The sequence below is a fragment of the Mixophyes fleayi genome, chromosome 9 (genome assembly GCF_038048845.1).
Source record: "Mixophyes fleayi isolate aMixFle1 chromosome 9, aMixFle1.hap1, whole genome shotgun sequence".
NCBI classification, from domain to species: domain Eukaryota; kingdom Metazoa; phylum Chordata; class Amphibia; order Anura; family Limnodynastidae; genus Mixophyes; species Mixophyes fleayi.
The window spans coordinates 63,817,806-63,836,352 of NC_134410.1; the positions used below are offsets into that span (position 1 = coordinate 63,817,806).

At 38.7% G+C, this 18,547-nt stretch overlaps 1 protein-coding gene across 1 annotated transcript in view; it reads right to left on the reverse strand.

The window, feature by feature from the left end:
• Positions 1 to 18,547, reverse strand: part of ATRX (ATRX chromatin remodeler) — a 157,537-nt gene that overhangs the window by 17,680 nt on the left and 121,310 nt on the right. The window contains exons 31-34 of the mRNA XM_075184434.1: positions 3,719 to 3,868; positions 1,152 to 1,286; positions 764 to 859; positions 552 to 680 (exon numbers count right to left, since the gene is read on the reverse strand). Coding sequence (XP_075040535.1) covers positions 552 to 680; positions 764 to 859; positions 1,152 to 1,286; positions 3,719 to 3,868 — 510 coding nt within the window. The remainder of the gene's footprint in view (positions 1 to 551; positions 681 to 763; positions 860 to 1,151; positions 1,287 to 3,718; positions 3,869 to 18,547) is intronic.

Sequence of the window (18,547 nt, forward strand, 5' to 3'; positions counted from 1 at the left end):
TCACAATACAAGTGTCTCTGAAATGTAACCCTTTCTATAGTACAAAGGTGGATATACTCATGTAAAAAGTTTTTTGCTACATGTGATACTGCATGTATAGCCTTTAGTCTTTCCCACAGGTGCCTCTAGAATAATATCAATGTGGCTTTGTGGTCCGATATCCATCCAAAGAACAAATAGACAGACAATGATGGCAAGTTATGGATTGGATAATCAATGCTTCTGGTAAAGTGGTTAAAAAAGGCCTGGCTCCCCAGTAATTTAACTACATCTCACTTGGAGAATCTAGTTTTCATATTTGTAGAGTAATTTAGAAAATGAAGGCAAAATTATTATTGGTTGCTATGGGCAACATCAGTGCTCTCCAGTGCACTAGTGTTCGTAAAAGTTCCCTATTGCTTGCAGTCAGATGCTGTAATAAGACAACATAAACCTGACATATATACAACAGATAACTATATACATTTTGTAAATCATCTACACATAAAAAAAAAAAAAAAGATGCTCAAAGTCTTAGTCATTTATTCATAAGATACAGATGAAATAGTTACCATCTGCTGCTTGGCCAGAACGTCGTTGTAAATGGCTTCTCGTCTCTTGATTTCCAACTCTTGGCTTGACTGTCTGCTTAAAGCCAAAGACTGAACTTGGGATTCTGACAAGTTTGGATTTTCCTTCCACTGGGGAACACAAATTACAAGATGATCAGAGGGGTGTAGCATGTCAATAGTCAAAAGTCAGACATGACATCAAAATCACATACCACTGCTGCAATAATGTCATCCAGAGGATGGATCCTCGCAGATGCTATGCTATTTGTAGCTTCCACCACTTTCTCTCGGCCTTGGTTAATGAGATCCTGGATGGAGGACAAGATTATATGATAAAAATAGATAAATAGAGAGACTGACAAACTTAACATTAAAAATATATTATGTATGTGAAAATAATTATTGTTGTAGGCAGTCTAATACCAAAGTAAAACGAGTACAAAATTAAGCATACAGGTTTGTCAGAAGAGGCATTATCTGGCTTCTGGCCCATTCTACAAGGAACACATTAAATATAATCTTGCAATTCAGAGGAATTGCTCATATTCAGCCTAATGCTCTGTACTGTACACACAGGACCACTTGGATTCTATTACTCACCTCCAGTTGCCTATTAGTCAGTGAAGACAATGCTCCTAAGTTTAAGGGCATGTAAGAAGATTGAGCATTACTGAAATTGATTTGAGAGTAATTGACCCCAGTCGCAGCTGCCATGTTTAAGCGACTGGTCAAACCCTTAAAGTAAAAAAAAAATACAGTTTTAGTACATTCATTCAGGTTGATACATATTTGTTGGTTTGATGAAAAAACTAACACAAAAATCAATAAAAAGACTAGAGTAAAAAAACAAATGTGTTACACACACACTAAAAAAAATATGCTTCTTATTTAAGTTATATAAAATGTCCCACACATGACATTTCTTACAATCAATAATGCACAGAAGCGCGAGAGAATAATTCTCAATTCCAAAATGCTAAAATTCTGGCCTAAGCAAACCTGGAAAGTTATATTGAATATTGGTGGGGGTAAAAAAAACCTCTTCAAACTATTGACTTCAACTTCCAATGCAGTGTCTGTGGTTATTATTCAAGTACCGTCTAGACAAGCTCAAGTGAAGAGAGTTTAAAAGCAGACACTCTTACCATAAAAAGCAATTGTATATTGCTATTGCTATTGTAGAGGACATGAAATACAATGTTATATTATACTCAAACACAACATGAGGAAATTGTAGCATTATAGTTCAAATTAAAGCTCAGTTAACAAAATATACACCCCTATATATAGACACACATTATATACATCTATAGGTAGGAGAAAAAGGGAGTCAACAGTATTTAAATCACTTCTTAGGGCACTGTGCCACCACTTGCAGCAGTACGGTCTGTAGCCACAAGGCATTGAGTCTACCAATGTCTGGAATTGTAAAGGAAGGATGCAGCACCATTCTTCAACTGATGACGGTATTGGAAATAACAGTCTGAGGATAGTTCCAGAATATCCCTGTGCTAGATTGGGTTCAGATTTGGTAACTGAGAAGGCATGACGTATGGATAACAGTATCAGGCTCACCAATTAGCGGCCACAGATGGGGCCATTGTCAACCTGGAATACACCCTTCCCGTAGGAAAGAGGCTGTAACATGGGGTGAAGATGAAGAATCCATACCATTAAGCAGTGATCAGAAATAACCTCACCTTCTAAGGAAAGGACAGAACTCAACCCATACCAATAAAATGTGCCTTATTACATTATTGAGCCACCAGAACCATTCACTGTTGTAACCAAGCAGTAAGGCAGACCTGGATAATCTGTAGCGCTTTTGTGAAACTGCAAGCTCCAACATACTCTGCCAACCAACACCTGGAGAGCCGCAGGATGTCCAAGCCTGCAGTTTTCTTTAGATTGGTACCACATATGCCCTTGTCTGTTTGTCGAGAACATGGTAAAGGATGAACAATTAAAACATGAGCCACACATGGGTGGAAATTCTTGTTTTCTATATGTCTGGTGTCCTTCTTTCACCCAGGTGTTTATACTTTATTTTTGTCCACTACCTGTATGTATATACACATATCAAGGTTACCCAGAGAAAATGGCACTAACATTATTTCATGGTAAGCTTTGACACACCCATTTCATGGTGATCTGTGTGAACTGCACCAAGGCTGTTCTGTTTAGGGAGCAACTTGATAAAACACTATTTTGGACAAATCCTAACTTTATTCCTTTTAATCTTAATAGTTTTTCATTTTTTCTGTCCTAAAACACAACAGCTGTATTAACAACTACACTATCAGATAAAGATATGACTACTAAGGCTCAGGCTAATTCAGTGAATGGGAAATTGTATCAAAGGAAATTAAATAGTGTGCAATGCATTATAAAGACAGGGGAGACCTGTACACAGTAATTAGATGTCAATTAATCTGTGAAAACAATAAACTTGCCATATTATCCTACTCTTAATTTTTTTTTAAAAAAAACTATACAATTTTTGGGGCACCCTTTAAACAGGAACAAGTAGATGTGTTGGGAAATCAATGTCCAGCATTTTGGATATATTGTTTTCACTCAGTCTCTGCATTTTGTACTTTTTTACCTCTCTAAATAAAAGAATCCAGATAAACTTTAAAGGCTCCTTTCACAAGAAAACTTTGAATTTGCTTATGCCCTGCTCCAATTGTAATGCCATGTGAGCAAACCACTGCAGGCACCAGGGTCATCCACTTGATTTTCCAATGCTTGTCAGGCCAGCTGCTAACACTATTATGCGTGCATGCAGTGGGATCATTGATCCTTGGTGCCAGAAGTACCTTCAGCACAGTTTTTCTTCTTGCATTACAAACTAAAAGCTAGAAAATCACGTAGGAAAATAGTGCAGCACAGAGATCTGTTTATCGCTCTACAGCATATGTTGTCTACATGGAAAGCAATGATATATGTAAGCATAGCGGTAGCCGCAAAAAGAAAGATGCAGACAATTCACCTCTATATTACATATATGCTTGCAGTCTGTGTGGACAGCACATGCAGCATAGAAGAGATTAAATGTATTGCGACAGTCCATTTCCACGCATAGGTCCAGAAGGGAAGAGACAAGGACACAAACTTTGATAAAATGAAAATCATGTTTTGCAGAGGCCAGGAGGATGTAAACTCACCTTCTTCTCAGCTTCATATTCATCCCATGCGGCCTTCCTGTCCTCCTCTGTTAGTGCCTCTTCCTCTTTGTGGTCCAGGAGAGAGTCATGCTCATGATAGGTCACTATTTGTTCCTTTCTAATCTGCAGCAACTCTGCAAGCACAGTGTCCTGAGAGGTGGAGTGGAAACAAAAGAATACACAGAGTTTGTACAACTAAACACTCAAAAGCATAAAAAACCGCTGGTCCTCAAGCTTATACATAAATATTGTGCAATTGCCAGAGTGGGAAATTTAACAGTATAACCCTCTGCTGATTAGCTTTCCATAAGGGGCATACAATACAGGAATCATCATCATAATTTAAAGCTTTAAATATAAATTGTGTATGTCAATCTTAAATCTGTAGTGAAAAAAATTCCAATAGAAAAGTAGACAAGAAACAAGAACATTTGAATCAAGACATATTATAATCAGATAAACAAATACCATCTAAACCAAGGGTCAGGGAACTTTTTTACCTTTTACCCCCAAATATATTTAGATATGCCGATGTTACCCCCTTGATTTGAAAGGAAGGAAATCATATATTATTCATTTTTGGAATTAAAAATTTTATTGAATCTATTCAAAATTTCTTTGAAAGCTTCATTTCTCCAAGACCTGAAGTTTTGCAGTTGATGTTGTTTTATTTTTGAGACTAGAGAATTAATATTGGGGCATTTTGATGTCAGAGCGATTTGGATACAGTCTTCAGCGTCCAATCGATTTCTCTGCTTTGTTTTTATGTTCGTTAGAGTGGAAAATCCTTGTTCACAAAGGTAGGTTGTTGCAAAAGGCAGCAACTTTTTGACTGTCTCCTCATGTGCAATTTTGAATGCCTTTGAAGCTGTTCACACCCAAAAATATGACGGATCTGCTTTGTTTTCAAATGCAATACGTGCTTCATTATTGCATCGAAGCTCAAGAAGTGCCTCTGCCAACCCTTGAGGCTCTTCTGGTACAACAGTAATTTCACATTTAAAGGGGTCTACAATCCAACTGACAGCATGTGAATCGGCAGCATTACCCCCAGGAATGTCATTTTTACCCCACTTGGGGTAATTTACCCCTGTTCCCTGACCACTAATCTAAACACATGCATATTTCTCCAAAATTCATGGTAAATGTTGCTTTGTGAAGTTTTCAATTAATATTTGAATACCACATATAAACCAGACTTGCATCAAGATGCATTGTAACATGTAACATCCTAAAGCTGCGGATCCCATAAAAAAAAAAAAAGGAGCGTCTATTTTAGACATACATGACTGTGGCAGGCTATGAAGGAAGAATATTAGCAATTGCCATTATTCCTTGGTTTGTTTCTCCATGAAGGTATTTATAAATCTGCAGATTACACAGTGACATGTGACTACCATGACAACAGTCACATTATACATGATGTAGAGATGCATTGAAAAGTCTCTGAGCTCTGTCTGCACTGTAAAATTCCTCTCTCCATCTCCTCCCACTGCCTTTACACAATGGTACACTGAGGGGGGTATTCAATTGACCGCGAGATTTGTTTTATTTTTTATTTATTTTTTATTTTTTTAATGCCGCGTTAAAAAAAAAAAAAAAAAAAAAAAAAATTCACCCGCAGGTTTTTAACTACTAATGCGACCGTTTATCGTTAACGCAGCGTGAAAACTTTTGCAATTCAATTGAAAAAGAGGGAACGCTGCCCTCGCGTGTTAATCAATGTGTTTGCGAGTTTTTAGGGGGAGTGAAGGAGTTTTAATGCAGCCATATATAACAAAAAAAAAAAAAAAAGGATTGCCATACATTTTATTGCATTACACAACCATTCTAGTTGATAATATCTACATTACAGTACTTTAACATTTTTCTATTTAACTATTATTTAACATAGAATCATCTATACCATGTCAAAACATGTTATGTTTTTTTTCTCATTTTTTCACAAGAAAATCAACTTTTACATGTTAGGCATTACTGACAAACATACTTTACCTTTTTTTTTCCTCATTATTACATGATTTAAATAAATAGTTTTCAGAGGTTTCTTATCACACCCCAAAGAGGTGCGAGATAAAACAGCATATTGGCTTGTTTAACGCAAACAATTGAATTGCTTTTAAAGCGGCTGCCTCTCGCACACCCTATACTTTCAATAGACCTTCTACTGGAGCGCGAGAGGACCATTTGATGAAAAAAAAACGGAGCATTAAAAATGGAATTGAATCGAGGGTAAAGTTAACCCGCTCGAAAAAGATGAAAAAAGAATCAGCGTTAAAATGACTTAGTGGTCTTAAAAAAAAAAAAATCTTGCGGCCAATTGAAAATACCCCCGAGAGTGAGTGTTTGACAGACAGCCAAGAAAGAGATAATGATTTGAAGCAAAAAAAGAAAATAGAACAAACAAAAATACAAAACTAAACATAAACAAGCTTCAAACTTAAGTGGGATTGCTGTACTAATATTCCATGTTGATTCTAAAAAGTAATTGAAGTAGCAAGGGTTGTCTTACTTCCCATTATTGAAAGGTTAAATATGTATAAAAATGTGTTTCTGCAAGGAGATCACACATCCATAGGTTTGTTTACTTACTACATACTTATATTTATGTTTACATTACAGAAAATTTAAAGATGAATATATAATAAAATGGTTATAGGAATATTTTCTATGAAGTGGTTACTAAATCAGTTTTCAGAGCTCATCACCACCTCATAATTCCTTTATCTTCTCTCAGAGCACTCCTGTCAATCGTTCACACCTCATCTTTTAACCCCTTGGAGGTGTTACCCAGTAATAGGGGCCATTGTAGCCAGGAAATAACAGCTAGTGGCAAGGCCATGGTCCAAAAAACAGAAAATACAATAGGCAAAGAGGTGGCAGACAGCAATCCCTAACTTTGCTCAAAAGCCTGTGATCGCATAAAACTTTATTTGTGCCAAATATAGGGGAAAGCATATATACAAAACAAAGGAAAACTTTGGAGGTTTCACCAGTAACTGCCAGGGCTTGTGTCTGGATGGAAGGAAAGCAGATTACCTCCAGTGAAAAGATGGTTATAGTATATCCTCTCACAGTTAAATTTCCTGGTTGTATCCAAACAGTGATATTAAAGTGAAGGTGCAGAGATCAGTGAACTCTATGGCCTAGGCTATACAAAAAGTACAGACAAATAATTTTGTGTCTCCCAAAAAAAAAAGAAACACTCATGTGTCTCAGTGGTTTCTGGACCACCCATAAAAACATCCGAGACAAACACTTGGCACCACAGAAAGCCAAAATACTTTGTAATAACTCCTGGAGTCATATCGTATCCACTGTCCCAGCCCAGAACAATACATGCATCACGCAGGACAAGCTTATTACAATAGACTAACTTCTTGCCAACTAGCTGTCAGTACATCTGTGGCCGCTGTAACATTCTACTGGAGTGGGTTCAAACATCGTATTGATCACCTCATGGCCCCTCTTTAAATGCCACAGACCAACTCATACATTTTCTGCTTACTGCTGCATATCAGATTGTTAAAATCATGGACTCTAAGCATTAATACATAAAAGGACAACAATAGGTTCATATCGGGTAAAAAGACTTGATATTGCACAACAAAAAAGTAGCAGTCTCTGAGACTTGTCAGAAAAAACACTTTGCTCTATGATAGCATTGCTTTGTCTGGAGTCAATGGGAGATATAACCCTGTATGTTCTGTTGCTGAAATTGGTATATAAGGAGGGCTGCAGCTGCTCTGGCTTCCTGTCCAGAAAGCACAGGAAAACAATATCACGCAGCTTAGCAAGTAAAAACCCAAATTAAAAACTGGGTAACGCTATCAGCTTCTCTGATCAGCATTACACAACACCGTCTTGGCGGAATAACCTTTAGAAGAAAAAAAATATAGAGCTAATATTTCAAAGCTGCATTTTTATTACATTTCTGGGATTGGTGATAAGCTGCCAATTTACAATTATAAAACCTGTCATATATAATCTGCCAGCACTAGGAAAGGGAGCCAGGTTTAGCACTCATATCTTTTAACCCCTGTGCTCCCATAACAGCCAGCAATCAAGATCAGAAATTTACTTGTCAGGCAGTATCACCTATTTTATATTTTAGTCAATTAATGTTACTTAACTGCTGAACTGATTGTATTGATTTGAATTGTTTATTTAAAGGGAGCGTTTCAGTCTCTGTTGTGACTTAAATAGCATTTCTACTAAAACAGGAGCCTAAAATAAGAGTATTGTATGTTTTAATATCAGTTTATTTCCATGTGACCCCAAACAGAAATAAATAATTGCCCGTATTACAGCATAACACATAATGGGGATTATTTAGCACCCAAAGTAACACTATAGATATGTATATTATAATTATCTCTTCAACAATTAAATCTAAACCAAGCACAAGAGCTTGTTACAACATTTTGTGTAGGTTTCAGTTAGCGTTTAGGTGAATACAGACGTATGTGGTCCCACTACACGTGGACCACATATACATGCAAGTTTATGCTGTACATAATTTTTTAGCAGCCATGACTTCCCTTTAGAAAGGTACATGCTATAGGAATACAACTTGATCACTGAGAACCATGGGAAAGACTTACAGGTACATTTCTTGTTATATTATATATGTAAATTAACTTTAGTTCTTATTACATTTAGGTTAATTCTGTGGTTTTCCAATAACCTAGTGGATTAGGTGCAAAACGTCAGGGACTCTCCAGAATTAGTATGGTTTTCAGACTGGCAGAAGGTGATGCGAGTGGATCTAAATCCAAAATATATTTCCATGGTGTAGAAGCGAAACAGTATTGTGCTGCATTTGCTTGAATTTCATAACAGAATTGCTTAACCAAAAAATTATTAGAAAGTTGCTTAGCGAGTGCTGTCATACGTCATTAAGTCTATTTCACATTCTTAGTCACTGACTAATCGTCTGACTAATGTGTTTGGAGCATTATAGTGCAGAGGTCTTTTTACATTACTGTTTGTTGTCAAATCACGCTTTGAAGTTATGGACAGTATGAGCAGATTATTTCTATTATTATTATACATCTGTGTTTGTATAGGAAAAATGAAAGAAATCACCATCACAGCTCCCAGTCAGTAGAGCTTCAGAGTTTTTCACATGGGTGTACATCTTCTGTAGGTGACCATGCAAGCACATATGCGCACATGACAGGAGAAACATTAACATGCATACAAGTTCATAGATCTCTATGCAAAGAGCTTTGAGTAAAATGGCTTGTGTGTTTTGTTTTTCAATGAAAGCTCGCAGGTCCACATTCCCATTTGCTTCTCTTTACAGTGATAAATCATATTGTAATGATATCGCACAGGGACTTAAGGACTGCAAAACTATACAGTCAGTATAAAAGACCCATTTATAACTCAACATTTTACAAACAGCTGCCTTGTAAATTTTTCTATTTACTTTCCCGTTTACAGAATCTCAAAAGACATAAATCAATGAGCAGTTTCTTAAAAATTGGTATATCTATACAATAATTGCCTACTCTCCCGGAATTTCCGGGAGGCTCCTGAATTTCGAGGAGTCCTCCTGGACGAGTAGGCATCCTCCTGAACTGTGATGGAGGCAGGGCTTAATGACGCAATTTCATGGCAAGTTCCGCCTTCTGCTATAAAATGCCGTGTTTTTTGCCAGTTCCGGGCAGGGTTATGGTGACACATGGCATCATCACACCCCCTCTTACCCCGTCACATGACCTCTCCTCCGGGATCTCCCAGAGAAGTTTTAAAAGTTGGCAGGTATGATCTATACTATTTACCAAAAACTATTTAATCTGAGAACATTTTCTATAGGTGTGTCAATCATGTTAAGTGACAATTATAGTCGTTTAGAGTATATACTATAGCGGGGCCGCCTTCAGAAATAATCATGCCCAGTACGGGGCCCCCACGATGAGCGCCTGCGATCATGTGCTCTGCCTGTGACAGATTCCATGATCGCAGGGGGAATGAATCTTCAACCCCTGCGATCGCATCCTGGTGCCTGGCTGTCACGGTGACAGCCAGGCTGAAGACAGAGTAGCGGAGACCAGCGGCGGGCCCCCAGGTAAGTATATGTTGCGCTGTTGTACCGGGCCCCCTGGTGAGCCCGAGCCCTGTACAACAGTACCCCCCTGATGGCTGCCCTGTACTATAGCACAATCTTTTCAGCATTACAGTGGCTAGAAAACACTTAACCAGAGGCTCTAAATTAGCAGTTATTTTGAATGTGACCAACAATTACATTAAATAAAATCTACACAACATATGCCTACAGCCTAAAAACACATAAAAAAACCCTAGTTGCACAACTTGAAATAAAAGGAAAACATGTATAAAAGGACAGACTAAAGGCAAATTATTAATACCGCTTTCATACTGCCGCCCCGGCAATATCCCGGGTTCTTCAAGCCGGGTTTTTGCCGGGGCTCGGAGCGTCCCAGCTCAGAAACACCATTCATACTGCACCTCGGACCCGGGAATTTCCCGGGTTGACCCCATTCATACTGCACAAGTCTGTGCCCTGGCAATTTGTGGGAGTCATCACCAGAGCAGTTTTCATTGGCTGAAAAATGGTGATGTCATTGAAAGGTGACTGGTTTTTTGACGCATAAAGATGATGCAAAACATCATCCTCCAGAGACAGACAGACAGCCAATCAGCTTGTAAATGTGCAACCCGGGTTGAAAAACCCGGGTTGCACCATTCATAGTGCAGGCAACCCGGGTCCGACCCAGGAATTACCCCTCGATAAATCCCGGGTTGAAGACCCGGGATTTTTGACTAGTACCATTCATACTGCAGCAAGACCCGGGTGGTTTGAGCTCGCCCTGGCAAAAAAACCCGGGATTTTGGTGCAGTATGAATGGGGTATAATACACATAATACAATTTTTTATACACTAAAAGGTTTTTTCCCACAATTGTCAACTTAAATTCTGCATAGGTTAAAATTGGACCTATTTCATGATAAAGATGCTCCAAAACTGTTAACACACGTTATTCATTTGTTCCATGCTCAATTTTGTTTCTTCATAAAATGTGTGTGTGTCCTTGCACCAGTTGTAGGTTAATAAAATACCCAATTTTGATAGTTTAATTTATAAAATACAAAAGGAGGTCTGGAGGGAGGAGGCATGGTTAGGACAGACAAACTTGCCTGATGGAAGTTAGAAAGGAAATGCTAATCTGTTACATTGCTTGGCTGAAATGACATTGGAACAGCCTGTCATCTTATATGCAGTTTCTTTTAACCAGTGCAATATGGAAATGATACTTCAGATAATTGAACTTCCAATGCATGTATACAACTGTTATTTCTAGGTGGCACAGCTTCAAGTGAATAATGATACAGGTATGAAAGTTTTAAACTGCTCAAATCTTGGGAGTCAATTTAACATTAAAATTTAATCTTCATAATACTTCATTTTTATAAAGCTAAAAATATGCTGAAAAGGATAGTGTGCAAAGGTTAATTATAAAAAATGCAAATTACAACTGTTTAGATGGAGGCTTAAGGCAAAGGAAGAAGAATATTTCAGCACATTACAATTTCATTTTAATATTTAAACCCATTACATTTTTACTATAAATGCAGTTTCATAACTTTATAGTCTAGCTCCTATTAATGCGTGGATATATGTCTGGTACTGTAGAGCATATTAAAAAAATATTATTCTTAATCAATTCGCTTTATATCTAGTAACCAGACTTCTGCATTAAGAAAATTTGAAATGATGAATTCCCTACATGTCTGTGTCTCCCTCAAAACATGCCCAAGACAGCTGCTACAGTCCGTCTCTACATAGACACACTCAGGTTCTTACCATAATTAATGACTGCCTCAGTTCACCCAGGAGAAAAATGGCTGTAAAATGCCTCTCTAAAAATCCCTCAATTTATATTGCAATTATCCAGGTTTATGACATTATATCTATCTATATATAATCCACATTTGAATAGCACCAACATACTCTGCAGAGCATTACAAGATATCTAAATAGGTATCTCTCTCTCTAAATAATCCTTGAAATATGTATCTCTATTATCTCTCTTGATCCAAAGAGCGCACACACACACTCACACACACACACAGACCAAAAGAATGTGGACACCCGAACATCCTATACATATGTGCTTGTTGAACATCACAGTCCAAAACCATAGGCATTAATATGGCTGAATGGATTTACACCCATTCAGCCACAAGGGCATTAGCGAGGTTGGGCGATACAGCCTGGCTGGCAGTTGGCATTCCAATTCATCCCAAATTGTAGATGCATACACATCTACAGTACCATAGTTAGGAACATTTTAAAACACTTTCCAAGACACACTGATTCTGAGCAGGTGCACACAACCCAGAGGTCAGCAAACAATGTAGATTTCAGAAGCCACTTCAGAAACAACTCCCTGTACAGCCCTGATAGAAGCCAGTGCTATGTGCTGTACTGTTTATGTGGACCTTGGTGATATACAATCCCCATCATGATATTTTTTACCAAATTCATTTTTCTTTAAATATGCCTCTTCAATAGACAATAACCCCCTTTGCAGCTGGGGCTTTTCTCACACTGGGCTGAGTACATTTGGCTCAATCTCAATATTTATTTAATGCCTGCTGATCAAAAATAATCTGTAACAACAAACAAACAGGAATATCATCAATTGAAGGAGGGGACTTACCTCTTTCAAACAATTGTGCACAAACATTTCTAAGGGAAACATGTCCAAATGCATAATTTCCAGTATTTTTAAAAAAAATACTTTTGTAACAAGCACAGATTGTATGAACCTGAAAATGTATTTTATTTATTTTAAACAGTAGAGGGGCAAAGGAAAGGAACAGTCCACATTCTGCATGCAGGAACGAACCCTAGTTCAATAAGAGCAGGGGGTGGAGGTATTTATACGGGGACGGGTATAAAGAAATTGTTTTATTAAGAGGATACTAGCTATTCTATTATTAAATTGGAAACAGAAAACTTCATATTTAATTGGTTGAATGCAATTTTCTGCAGTCAATCATTGATACAAATTATGAATAAAGAACTGTATGCAGGAAAATAAGTTATTTGTACATACTGTATGTATGAGAAACTGTGAAATATTACATTTCTATATACTGTTTAATTCTTCACATATGTGCTTGTTCTGTATGCTGTTTATGTTATATCCATAAAAATCAAGCTTTAAAAAAAAACAAAACAAAAAAAACAAACTTCTTAAAACCATTTTGGTAGTTTCCACCTCCTGCAACCTGTACGATAGCAGCTGTGTCCAGCAAAACTAGCACTCTGATCACTCCAGCTGAGCACCATCCCTAAACCATGCAAATAAGCCATGATACTCCCCCAATTGGCCCCATGCGTAAACTCCTTAAATAGGTGCTTGAAACAAAATAAAAACAGAACTTCAGCTTTACACATGAAATTCTTTTTTTTCTCTGTTGCAGAATGTATGTAATCTGTAGAAATCATTTGGTTTCTTTTACTAGCAAAATTCTTGCCATCCTAGTTTTGTTATTTATGTTTGTGATGATGCCAATTAAGATCTAAAAGTTATATTGTATTCTATGTGATTTTTCCAATGCTTCCTTGCTCAGATTTAAATACCCAAGAGAATCATGTGCACACAAATGGAAGATTACCATCAAAAGCAAATGATGTATTACAATGAAGTTAACACATTATCTGATTTACGGCAACCCACCAAAAATAAATGGCTGGTGTTGAAAGCCTGGTCTTGAGGAATGCAGAGGGTATGCTAAAGCAGTGTTCTTCCTAACACAAGTTTACTGTAGCAACATCAAGCTGTCCTTAAACCTCTCACAACAGCTGCAAGGTCATTGTTGGTGGTCTGCACCTAAACCATTTCATTAATATATCAGGAGTAGGAGGGAGAGTTCAGCAACATTTCCAGTTAAGAGGTTAAAAAAAACCTATTGTTTACTGCACTAAACCTTATCCTACTAGCCTAAATATGATCTCCAAGGTAAGACATTCCATCAATCTCCCTTTGAAAAGGGACGTGTTTCCATTCTGAGGCAAAGACCATTATTCTGCTGTGCAAGTCATCTAATATTCAAGTCAAGCTTCAGTTCACACTAGGTTCTCTGGCATTCTTTGTCTGTGGGAAAGATCTATGCTGGATAAGTGTGTGCTTAAAGGAAGGGGAGGAGGTGGGAATAGTACAGGGTTGCGGGTTACCTTTCAAAGAACCTCTGAAGTGAAAAGGAAAGAATTACTCTTGGAATATGCTCAGCAGACGTCTAGTAGCTCGCACCACTCCTGCAGTAGGCTGTTTTCTGCTAGTTTTCATACTCCTCCTTTTCACTGGACACACATGAAAGCTCTAGGTATTTATTTTAGTGCAGCCGTCCCTAAAAGTCACGTTTGAAGGAGACCTGCTCATGCTGTTCCAATAAAAGTTACCAAAAGAATGCCAAAATAACTTCATATTCAATATTTTCTCCCTTGAACCAAAGGTGAAAGTGCTGCAGGGTCACAATAAAACGGACCATCCCTGTACTCTGGTCATGTGCCAACTAGTCAAATGCATCAGGCTTCTTTTACGTGAACAGCACAGTGATGCCGGTATATACAACGCTTCTCAGTAGAACATTACAGCATTATATACAAGAGTTTGTGATCAGCTTTATAACTGATCAATTAAGAAGCAAAACTAGATTAGTGTGCATGTTAAATGATCACTTTTAGCTTGTGGGCAGTGGTTAAGGGTACAAATAGAACAAAACTACAAGAAAGAAACAAAACATGATAAGTGACAAAGAAATACAATTGATGCAAAGCAGTTAAGTGAGAAGTTACATACTAGTGCCCATTCTGAATTTTACAACACTGATATAAAGCATGAAATTAAGCCTCACATACAGCTTTATGTCAACTTTCCACTACAGCTGTTTAATACTGCATATTTCCTACTCAATGCAAACAGTTTAAGGAAATCCCATGTTACAAAAAGAATTTGTTACCTACGAAAGTGCAAATCACTCAGACCACTATCATTAAAGTAGAAGGTACTGCTGTAGGGGGCACTCAAACTAAATACTTAAAATCAATTTTACTGGTATGTATTGAAATTCATTATCCATTATTTTTTACAGCGCAACCCAATGCTAAATAAATGAATAATACATTTAGAAATATGTGGCACTGTAAGAAATCATGGATTATGCATTTTAATACACACCAATAAAATGGATTTTAATTATGTAGCCTAAGAGTGTCCCCTACAGGAATACTTTGTGTTGATGAATTATTGGTTTATTACAGGTAGCATCACCTGTATACACTAAACTTAGTGGCAATAATTTTAATACCACATTATACTAAATATCTTCCGGATGAGCACAGCATATCTCCAAACGTGGATCTTCAATATTGGAACGGTACAGCATTTAGACGATAAACAGTAACTGGGCAGGGACTGATGAGAAATTTTCAATATTTTATGGAACAGTGCTGCGTAATATGGTGGCAATTAACAATTATAATCTCCAGTGGATGGTGCCGTCTTTAGAAGTGTTGCTGGGCTGGAAGTCAATATTTATTACAGAACATCACCCGATGGAACGTTCTCTCCATGCCAAGTCTTGCACACTAATAATTGTATACTGTATAGCTCAAAATTTTGAAAGGCAAGTGGAGGGGGTTTATTTAAAACCCTAACAGGGACTATCCATGACACCTCTCTGCTTTCCCAGAACCAATATTTTCCAATTACAATGCATCAAGAAAGATCCAATTACACATGAAACAGCTGTTACAAAACAGGACTGAATTTTTATTAAAAGTACATTGAAAAATGTTTTGCAGCGCTTCGGGATGGATGTTCACTCTCTAGCTAACACACTCACTGCTACCCCTCACTGTTTTCTACAGTAACAAGTTTTACTTCCACTTCCCTTCCCAGACCTTTTGAATCATCTCAATAAGCTCGCCAGACATGTCTTTAGCACAGCGACATTTTTAAATTGCTGGTTCTTGAAAAGACTACTATGCATACCCTAACAGCAAAGATATGGTTTATCTACGGAGTGGAGCATATGACTAGCATGCTAAAGAATAACAGTTTTTCTTAATATTTGGTTCCCTTGGACAAACCTTATAAATATGTCCACTCTTCACTCTTAAGAGATCTGTTCATTTGTATAATCTGCCCCATTTACCTCTTCCTCTCACATTTCCCGGTTTGATGTGAGATTCTCTTTCATCCATCTGGGGGACACTGCTTAACCATGGGGTTGAGTAGGGTAACGGAGGAGTTTGGCACCTAAATAGTTAATTTCTTTAGCTGCCGACAGGGCCCTCCCCCCTGCCAACCCCCATCGGAACTCAGTTTTATGTAGGTGCCCAAGGAGTTGGGCTGAAGCTAATGATCTAGGATTTTTGTTTATTTTTTAAAAATTGTATTTCTTTCAGCTACACAAGGGGGGTGTTCTGTGATTCAGAGCACACTCGTCTCCAGAGAAGTAACTGTGCAGCAGGGAAGCTGTGCGCAGCTCCTGATGACAGTCTAACACTAAAATTGTGAAGCTTCTCAAAGTGTGACAAGCGATCTGGAAGGGGAGTTGTATAAACAACCCTCCCCCCCCCTGCTGAAGGGGCAGGTGGATGATTCCTCTGGCGCCAAAAGTACAAGGAGGAAAGGAGACAGCAGCCATTTTGTGTGAAAGTGGCAGTTGCTGTCAGGCTTCTCTCTGCTAAGTATCATTTATTTCTCTCTATATTCTAGGTAGAGAAGTAGAGATATTGTGGGCACATATACTGAGTAGAGACTAACTGTATAATAGTTTAGAGCTCTACTATTGGGGCAGAAATACTATTTTTTGGCTTGTTCAGAGATTAATTAGTGTTTCTGTGAAAATATCTTGTATGCTTGTGCCTATTCTGTTGTACGTGTCTTTATTTTTGCTTATGATGGCTGATAAAAGTATAGCAACACGTGCCAAATATTTTGCCTGTTCCAAATGTAATATTAAATTAGCTGGTGAACACCTGGACCCGGGGGTGCTTTGTGCTGATTGCGCTGCGGCGCCTGTAGTGGTGCAGCCTAAGGACAGCTCCATTCAGGGGACAGATCCTCCAGAGTGGGTGGCAGCTTTGACACAGGGGGTTGATACCCTCATTAAGCTTTTATCTAAGCCAGCTGAAATTCCAGTGGTGGCTGCAGGGTTACCCTCTACCTCTGGAACGCTAGCTCCTATGAGTTTAGGATGGTGGGGATGATTTGTCCTTTGCCCTCAACAGTAGGACAATCTTCTTCCCTTACATACCAGGTGTCTCCCAAACAGAGGAGGCTGGATGGTCTGCAGTGGCTAAGGGTTTGAATTGGCTAAATCATTTGCTGGAAAATGCAAGGCATTTGCAAAGAAATAAAAGACATAGATCAGCAAATCCGCTGTTGTCTCTGTCTGACTCTGATGGATCCTCTGAGGAGGAAGGCGAATTGCTAGAAGATTCTGATCCTTCATTAGTAGAGTCAGAGGAAGGCTCTAGGTACCAAGGTATGGATGATCTGGTAAGAGCAGTGCGTCAGACCTTGGGTTTTGTAGAAGTGGAAGAGACTAGGTCTTTGGACCGGTCTCTCTTTAAGAAGGTTTCTAAACAGGCGATCCGGTTTCCTCCCTCAGCAGAGTTGAGAGAGATCGCAGAGGCCTCTTGGAAACAACCGGACAAGAAGTTTACCATGCCTAGGAAATATGGGTCATTATATCCTCTGCAAGAGGAGGATATGATCCGATGGGAACAGATAGCAAGAGTAGATACTCCTGTGGCGAGGTTGGTTCGCCAGACTACTCTGCCGGTACCAGGATCGGCTTCATTACAGGATCTGACTGACCATAAGTTGTAAATGTTTCTGAAGTCGGTTTTTACAGCTGCTGGTACAAACTTCAGACCTGTGTTTTCTACAACTTGGATTGCAAGGGCTATGGAAGCATGGGCAGGACAGTTAGCATCCGCCTTACAGGATTCTAAGTTGCTTCCTTTGGCTATGCATCTGAAGGAAGAGGCAGGTTATGTGTATGAAGCAGCCCAGGATTCGGCATCCATATCGTCTTCTATTTTTGCTACAGCTGTAGCAGCAAGAAGGACACTATGGTTGAGGTCTTGGGATGTGGATGGGGAGTCTAAGAGATCATTAGAATCCATTCCGTATGCTAGTGGAGTACTATTTGGTCCAGAATTGGACTCCTGGATTTCACAGGCATCGGGGGGAAAGAGTACATCCTTACCAGTTAATACTCCTAGACCTAGGGCTCCAAGGTTTGGTTCTTTTAGACAACCTTTTAGTGGGGAAGTGTCTGTCAGAGGTCAAACAGGCAGGTCAAGAGCTTCTGGGGGTAGGAGACAATCTCTTAGAGGAAGGTCATCCTTTTCCTCTACGACAGGACGTTCCGCCTCCTCCAAGCTTCCAGATAAACCGGCAGCATGACTACCACTCTCCTCTGCTAGCGGAGGGAGAAGTGGGAGGACGTCTACTTCTGTTCAGACAACAGTGGGCAGAGTCCTCAAGGGACAGATGGATTCAGGGAGTCATAGAAAGAGGTTACAAGATAGACGTTGTAGGGCCAGCTCTTCACAGATTTTTTATAACCAGTTTGCCCCGCTGTCATTGCAAAAGACAGGCAATGCTCAGCTGTGTCGATTTGCTTCTTTCACAGGGAGTTATTGTAGAGGTTCCAGTGCACCAGAGAAGGAAAGGGTTTTACTCAAACCTCTTCTTGGTACAGAAACCGGATGGTTCCTTCAGACCAGTGCTGAACCTCAAACAACTAAATCTTCACTTGAAGGTAGTC